At 41.8% G+C, this 8,989-nt stretch overlaps 1 protein-coding gene across 1 annotated transcript; it reads left to right on the top strand.

The window, feature by feature from the left end:
• Positions 1–7,657: 7,657 nt before the first annotated feature.
• Positions 7,658–8,989, top strand: LOC308374424 (olfactory receptor 6N1-like; the record flags this gene model as incomplete). The annotated part of the gene is made up of 2 exons (XM_080850201.1): positions 7,658–8,558; positions 8,967–8,989. 2 exons carry the CDS (start codon positions 7,658–7,660, stop codon positions 8,987–8,989), a joined length of 924 nt encoding a protein of 307 aa, XP_080706327.1.

Below are 8,989 nucleotides of genomic sequence, written 5' to 3'. Positions count from 1 at the left end.
TCCGTCAGGGCCTTCAAGGCCTTCTCTGCTGGCCTAAACATCATCAGAAAATAAATGTAATAAAATACATTTAATTTTAATATTTTCTTTTCATAAATATGTATTCAATGTCCATTATTTTCATTTAATAACTTCCAGCGTTGTTAATTTATGTTACAGCTTTCATCCAATCATATTTCAGCTATCATGTGTTGCCACGCTCCGCGAAATCTTCCCCGAGAACAGAAATCTTCCCTGAGGCCTTCAGAATTCACATTGAAGGCCCGTGTACATCTGATTGGTTATCACAACTGGCTGTTTCAGTTCATTTAAGTTGAATGAACTGAAACAGACAGTTGTGACAACCAATCAGATTTCGAGTTGGCGACACTGGGCCTTCTAGAAGGCCCGGAAGATTTCTTTCCTCGCGTTGAACGTGACACGTAAACGTCCTTTGATTGGATACTGAGGCAGACCGGTGCAGTGCTTCAGTGCTCAGTTTAGCTGGCTAATGCGAAAACGACGTACATAGGTTTCAATGCTTATTATGCTAGTTGTTTCAATTGGTAAGACTAAATATTACATTAACCAACTCAAATAAACTAGTTTACACCAACTTGATCATTCCAGTTTTTGATACAATTACAACGCCATTTCAAGACGGAACTTTCAAGAAAAACTGGATATCGTGAGGATGGGAAGTTTAATGAAACTGCTTTGCAGGTGGGACAATGCGATGTTTAGTGGACAAACTTGTTAAAGCTTTCGGTGGACTTAATACAACTTTGTAGACTAATCCCTGAAAATTGCCTTTTATTTTTAAGTTGTGACAGTAGCCTAATATCCAAGCGATCATATAACTGAGAGTGTACTACTCTTAATGTATTGTTAATACGGGTGTATTGATTTTAAATGCTCCGGAAATATTAATAAAGTCTGTTGTACTCGACTATGTTAAGGTGATGCAATGCTCACTTAAGCGGCGTTCACACTAGACTTCTTTTTAAAGAAAAAAGCGCAGCCTTCAGCGCCTTTTGAGCGCTTCAGAATTCATGGATATTATGTGACGTCACTGTCTTTTAAGCACCGCCATATTTGTGTCGGATGCAAACACATTACGGTCATAACATACGGTCACAACTCACAGAAAGTTCAAAACGCTAGGGGATATGTTGCGCTGTTGAATGTGACAACCTAAATATACAATTGCTAAAGATTTAGGGAATGACTGACCTGTTAAGTGAAACGCAGCACGTTGATACAGTCGTAGTAATGGCTGTGTATTATCAAAGCTAGCAAGCTATTTAGCCCTTCACCCAGGAATTTGGCTACAACTCGTTAGCCAATATTGGCACTCTTGCCTGCTCAGAAGAGTTTCTGTACGCTTGAAATCTCCGGTTTATGGGAATGGATTATGTACAAGATACATGTCAATGTCGGGAAAAGAAAGTTGGGGCAGATGCTTTGCAAAAACACAGTTAATCGCTAACGGCTAGTAGCATGCTAACATTAGTTAGGTAGCTCAGACACCTCGCAAATCCTCTTAGACGTATTTTTCAGTTACAATAATGTGGTTTGTAAATTGTACAGTGTCTATTCCTCGGTAACTTTCTAAAAATATAAGCAAAAAAAAGTTAACCTTAAAACTTCTAGGTTCAAATACGATGGTCTACGGCGTTTTGGTCGGTTAAACTAAGATAGCAGGTTACTAGGGAAGGTACGCGACTACCTACTCTCATCGTCCTGATAGGTCAGCTGTCAAAAAGGCGCTTGACGTCACCCGGCGCCTTTCTGAAAAGTTGAGAAAATTGAACTCAAAAAGGCGTCGGAGGTTGCGCTTTTTTAGAAGTTTATTAAAGGCGGCGCCTTTCTGAAAAGGCGTCCGCCTTTTTGCTTTTTCCCATAGAGTTGCACGTAAAAAAGGCGCAGAAGGCGGCGCTTTTTTCTAAAAAAAGAAGTCTAGTGTGAACGCGGCCTTATACTGCCTTTCTGTATAAATATAATGGTTCGAGAGCCATGGCGTCATAATGATGGTATTAGGAGGTGGATTCACTCAGTTTAACATCGTGTAGGACATCGCTGAAGGCCCAGTCGTGAAATGCACGGACCGCCACTGCTATCACAACACATTGTCAAAACTGTGAAAACTCAACCAGGCGGCTGCATGCTACAGCGTTGGGGGTTAACGGTTGCGCAAAATTTACTCGGTGCAGTTCATGCTCCCAAAGGTTGCGCGTGTTGTCATGAGCCTGCCATTTGCCTGGCAGATAGAAAGCTGTGTCCCTAACAGAAAGTCTGAAGCTTGAAGTTCTTTTCAAACCTTTGCTTGGGTAGCACTGTGAAACTGAGCAGACATGCAGACTACATTTGAGTAATCTCATCACGTAACATTCGTTTTCTAAAAACAATCACATAGTATTGCATGTTTAACTGTGGTAGAAAATACGTTAGCTTAATGCTAACGTATATGGAAAATCCTATAGACACCGCGCTAGGTATTAGCATCAAGTAATTCACGTTAATGTTTTTGTATGAGCCTGACATTTGCTCTGCAGATAGATAACAGGTTCCCTAACAGAAAGTCTGAAGCTTGAAGTTATTTTCAAACCTTTACTTGGGAAGCACTGTAAAACTGAGGAGACATGCAGAATATTTTAGTAACCTCATCTCGTATCATTCGTTGATAGAATGCAGGCTGCGAGGCTCGCGTAAGGGCTTACGTAAAAAATGACGCAAGTCTAGAAAAAGGGGCCGACGCACGCAAGACGTAAGAAGTCGCGCAAGGGTCGCGCAAGGGGCTTGCGCGGCCTCTTGCGCTTGCGCGTACGCTTACGTAAGGAAGCATGAATCAGCCTTCAACCCAGCAGGTCATTTTGTACAGTGCTTGGAACGGTAATGAGTACTGACATTGATTTGTGCTATATCTGGAAAACCACTGTCTAATAATGCTAGATCTAGAATGCTAGTCTTTTACAGCTCAAGTATGCCATTTAGTTCTGTACCATCTGTACTGTTCACAATATATGACTCTTCAAGCTTGACCTGATAGTGTGTAATCAGCGTTTCCATTGCAGACCATAGTTTCTGTTTTCTTACGGCTGAACGTGAAACCGAAACTTGTGAACGCATTCTCCGTTATTACTAAACCTTGCTATAAAGCCTCTTTTGCTGAAAACGTGAGCACCACATCATCGCATACAGGATGGTTTACCATACACGTTCATGTTCCTGGATGTCTTGAGCGCTGTTCCCTGTTGGTTACCTCTGTTATGTACTCGTACATCACACCTAATTACCTCCAGCAAGGAGGTTATGCGATCGGGTCCGTTTATTAACTTATTTATTTGTCCGTCTGTTCACATACGTTTAGTTAGTCACGCGAAGCACATGTTTCGGCCATGTTAGGATCAATATCGTATTGGGACATTGAGAGAAAGATCGTGTATTAGTCTAAACATCATTCCTTGTTTTGACATATAACCTCATTGGGATTTTTCACGAACCAAAATCCTCACCCATACTACAATGTGTAGCCTATCATTCGCCCCGAGAGATAGATCTTGCTTTACTATCAACGTCAACCCTTGCTGGAGGTCAGACATCTCGGCTTGCTCTTGTTCTTCTCCATAGTTTTGTACTTTAATATGTCAGCCTTTGTTTACATTTAGTTTTGTGCTGCATACACATCTCTAACTGACATGTTATTAATATTTGAGTTACATTTTGAGCTGGTCACACTTACACTTTAAACAAGTTGCACTTTTACTTTTTTTAGGGGTTTAATAGAAATAACATTTCTTTTGGAGTTGCGCTGCTGACTTATAACAAGTCCTCTTTTTTTTTATCATGTTGGGAGTTGCTAGTTTAAACTTGCAGTTTTGCACTTTAATATGTCAGCCTTTGTTTACATTTAGTTTTGGGCTGCATTGTGTAAAAATAAAATGAATGAACTGAGCTAAAATGGTGAATTTTTTGTATTTATTTTTTATTTGGGAGGAAAATGAATCGTTTAGATTAATCGACTAATCGATAAAATAGTCTGTAGATTAATCGATAGAAAAATAGTCGTTAGTGGCAGCCCTACTCTCCAGTCTCTCCAGTGTCACCAGTCTCTCCAGTCTCTCTAGTCTCTCCAGTGTCACCATTCTCATCAGTCTCTCTAGTCTCTCTCCAGTCTCTCTAGTCTCTCCAGTGTCACCAGTCTCATCAGTCTCTCTCCATCCCACCAGTCTCATCAGTCTCTCTCCAGTCTCTCTAGTCTCTCCAGTGTCACCATTCTCATCAGTCTCTCTCCAGTCTCTCTAGTCTCTCCAGTGTCACCAGTCTCATCAGTCTCTCTCCATCCCACCAGTCTCATCAGTCTCTCTCCAGTCTCTCTAGTCTCTCCAGTGTCACCATTCTCATCAGTCTCTCTAGTCTCTCCAGTCTCATCAGTCTCTCTCCAGTCTCTCTAGTCTCTCCAGTCTCACCAGTCTCTCTCCAGTCTCTCAAGTCTCATCAGTCTCTCCAGTCACATCAGTCTCTCCAGTCTCATCAGTCTCTCCAGTCACATCAGTCTCTCCAGTCTCATCAGTCTCTCTCCAGTCTCTCCAGTGTCACCAGTCTCTCTCCAGTCTCTCCAGTCACATCAGTCTCTCCAGTCTCATCAGTCTCTCCAGTGTCACCAGTCTCTCAAGTCTCATCAGTCTCTCTCTAGTCTCACCTATAGGAGTTGGAGTTGCGCTGCTGACTTATAACAAGTCCTCTTTTTTTTATCATGTTGGGAGTTGCTAGTTTAAACTTGCAGTTTTGCACTTTAATATGTCAGCCTTTGTTTACATTTAGTTTTGGGCTGCATTGTGTAAAAATAAAATGAATGAACTGAGCTAAAATGGTGAATTTTTTGTATTTATTTTTTATTTGGGAGGAAAATGAATCGTTTAGATTAATCGACTAATCGATAAAATAGTCTGTAGATTAATCGATAGAAAAATAGTCGTTAGTGGCAGCCCTACTCTCCAGTCTCTCCAGTGTCACCAGTCTCTCCAGTCTCTCTAGTCTCTCCAGTGTCACCATTCTCATCAGTCTCTCTAGTCTCTCTCCAGTCTCTCTAGTCTCTCCAGTGTCACCAGTCTCATCAGTCTCTCTCCATCCCACCAGTCTCATCAGTCTCTCTCCAGTCTCTCTAGTCTCTCCAGTGTCACCATTCTCATCAGTCTCTCTCCAGTCTCTCTAGTCTCTCCAGTGTCACCAGTCTCATCAGTCTCTCTAGTCTCTCCAGTGTCACCAGTCTCATCAGTCTCTCTCCATCCCACCAGTCTCATCAGTCTCTCTCCAGTCTCTCTAGTCTCTCCAGTGTCACCATTCTCATCAGTCTCTCTAGTCTCTCCAGTCTCACCAGTCTCTCTCCAGTCTCTCAAGTCTCATCAGTCTCTCCAGTCACATCAGTCTCTCCAGTCTCATCAGTCTCTCCAGTCACATCAGTCTCTCCAGTCTCATCAGTCTCTCTCCAGTCTCTCCAGTGTCACCAGTCTCTCTCCAGTCTCTCCAGTCACATCAGTCTCTCCAGTCTCATCAGTCTCTCCAGTGTCACCAGTCTCTCAAGTCTCATCAGTCTCTCTCTAGTCTCACCAGTCTCTCAAGTCTCACCAGTCTCATCAGTCTCTCCAGTCTCATCAGTCTCATCAGTCTCTCCAGTCTCATCAGTCTCTCCAGTCTCTCCAGTCTCATCAGTCTCTCCAGTCTCTCCAGTCACATCAGTCTCTCTCCAGTCTCATCAGTCTCATCAGTCTCTCTCCAGTCTCATCAGTCTCTCCAGTCTCATCAGTCTCATCAGTCTCTCTCCAGTCTCATCAGTCTCTCTCCAGTCTCATCAGTCTCTCCAGTCTCATCAGTCTCATCAGTCTCATCAGTCTCTCCAGGATCATCAGTCTCACCAATGACATGCACCCCTAGAGTGAATCTGATGGACAGATATTTTTCCCTATCTCTAATTCTGAGCAGATGATGTACACCAGACAGACAAACAGACAGAAAGAAAGAAAGAAAGAAGGAAGGAAATACTGTAAATTGGGATCGGGATTTTGTCCCGTCGGATAGTTGTTTCTCTGGGTCTTTCACAAACTAGTTATTCACCCTTACAAGTTTTGGAAAGGGTATCTCCCCTTCGTTCCACCTTCTTGCGTGAGCTCTGACTGTAGAGAGAACTGTCATTGGTCGACCGTCTTCTCAGTGTGCCAGATGTACGATAATTATCCTCCAAATACGATTATGTTAGAGCCTTTGCATCGAAACTTCGTAGTGGGGGAGGGGGCGGGGTCATATGTGAAGAAAGATGTCATAACCTCGTCGCGGAGTAGGGGGCGCGGTCATCTGCATGTGAAAATGCTATACACTACCCCGTCCCCTCCTCGCGACGAAGTGTCCTCTTTTTCACAGTCTAAAATCTGGTCACCCTACATTAGCCAAAGCACTGATAGGTTTGCTAAGTAACAAGCCTAATGACCATTATCATTAGATGAAGCACTGAAAAAATGCGCCAGTTTACTAGGTTTGTTTTCTGCTTTTCTCAATGCTTGTCTTTTTTCAATTTTTTACATCCAACTATTGGATTATAGTTATTTCAGTCTTATTCACATGGGAAACCAATGTCTCTTCCAGGCCTACTTAGCTTATTCACACAGAAAGGTCTAAATGGATTGTCCAACTTCGGTGGCTTTTGGTAAAATTAAAGTGAAATTATTGCCAATAAGATGTCAGGTATTTAAAAAAGGGAGGTATTGGTTGGCTGCTAGTTTAAAACTAACCTGATCTGCTCTCAATCTTATTCAGCCGACCACACCAAACGATAGCCAAGCACTTTTTTTTTGTCTTCCTATGATTTCGTTTGACTTATAGCATCCTTTGTCTTTGAGGCCTTGCGTACTTAAGACATGATATTGTTTGCTGTTCAATTAGTAACTTTGTTTTGTAAAATTACAGAGTTATCATTGGTAATTGTACACAAGAGAGGCCTTCATCTTGGAAGCAATTAAAACACACATGTGGGTCTAATGATTGGTCTCTCTATGACCCAGTCCTAACTGGGAGGAATTGTTGATTCTTGAGATTCATTATAATGGGGCAAAACTTTTAATACCTCGCTGTATTAAAACTTTGTGAAATGATGTCATTGGAATTCTCCTAAGTGTCCTGAACTGTATTTAAGGCTGAGTTTGCCTTGATAGACTGTGTGAGGGACGGCTTATAGCTGGGCGCAGGTAACTGATCAACATAGGCATTTTCCTATTTTATTGATGGTATTCATTGGTTCATCAGATTTGAAAAGCAATAGAAAAAATGTATCGTGCCTTTAAATGTTGTTTTCATTTGCTGATATCTATTTATTAGGAGAGGTATCAATTATAAGTTTAATATTTTAAAGAAACTGCCTTCTTTCTCATGATCTAAACAGTAACTAAACAATATGTCTAATTTAAAGGTCCTAAAGGAGTTAAATGTCTTACATACACATGCAAGTTGTTTTATTATACTCCTTTTAACAAACTGTGTTCATATTAACAGTTAAATTGGAGCTATACTCTTTTAAACAAAATGTGGTCATATTAACAGTTATTTTGGAGCTATACTCTTTTATTGTGGTCATATTAACAGTTCTCTGCCTTTTTCCAGAACAGGTATTAATGAATGTTCTGGCAACATGAACGTCTCTGGTCCAGTCACATTTTTCATCATAGAAGGATTGCAGGAGAAGAAAATGCTCATGTTTGGTGTTTTTTTCACCATTTATGTTGTGGTTTTAGGTGGCAATAGTATGATTATATATCTAGTGAGAACAGACCCTAAGCTTAAAACTCCTATGTATTTCTTTCTTCATAACCTCTCTTTCTCAGACATGGTGTACACGTCAGTAACCATGCCTAACATGCTGTCAGGTTTACTAAAAGAGGAACACACCATCTCCAAAACTGGTTGCATTTTGCAGATGTACTTTTTCCTGTCTATGGCTGTGACTGGTCGCTCTATCCTAACAGTCATGGCCTTTGACCGCTACGTAGCCATTTGTAACCCACTTCGCTACATGACTATTATGACCAAGCAGGTGCGCATCCTCCTGGTGGTGGCTGCATGGAGCTTTGGGTTTGCGGTCGTCCTGCCATCCCTCTCCCTGGCCGTCCAGCTACCCTTCTGCGGACCAAACAGGGTGAAGCACTGCTTCTGTGACCACTCGTCTGTGGTGAGGCTAGCCTGCACCGACACAAGAGTGAACAGCACTGCATCTCTCACCATCGCACTGTTTGTTCTCCTTGGCACATTCTCTCTCATCCTGGCCTCCTATGTGTGCATAGGCAAGGCAGTGCACTGCATGGGCCGGGCAGAGAGGATCAAAGCCTTCACCACGTGTGTTTCGCACCTAATATTGGTGTGCATATCGTATGTGTCGGCCACATGTGTGTACGTTTCGTACCGCGTTGCCACGTTCTCCCCCGACACACGCATGACTATAGCAGTGTTGTATTCCGTTCTAACGCCTTTTCTCAACCCCATAATTTACAGCTTGAGGAACAAGGATCTTTGGGAGGCCCTGATGAGGATCCTCTGTAAATGTTCTACCGCACAGAGCTCACACAGGAAAACAATACCTTCTTTATCTTGACAGTGTCTAAATAATCATCTAAAAAATGTGACGTATCAGGCTGACTCAGTTTCCTAAATAAGTGACCTCTAATATTTTGAGGTGCTAACTACTTGTAGTCATACCCATGAATATAACAATTCCACTAAAATACATTTTGTGTGTATTATTGTATGTTTGTTATTATTATATGAAGTGTCTTCTAAGTGGATTATAATGTACATGATATGATATTAGAATATTGGAACATATTATGCACAGTGAAGTACGTTCATGTATAATCTCACTAAACTCATACTAAGCCTGTCTGTGTGCAGCAGTCTATCCTTATCTGTCTTGAATGTTTTTATCTCATACCACTTGTGTGGATCAGGGAAAGCGGCACATTATGTCTAA

This window comes from Sprattus sprattus (assembly GCF_963457725.1).
Source record: "Sprattus sprattus genome assembly, chromosome: 13".
Lineage (NCBI taxonomy): Eukaryota > Metazoa > Chordata > Actinopteri > Clupeiformes > Clupeidae > Sprattus > Sprattus sprattus.
Note: the sequence above shows the minus strand (reverse complement) of the source record. Positions and strands in the feature narration are given on the sequence as shown.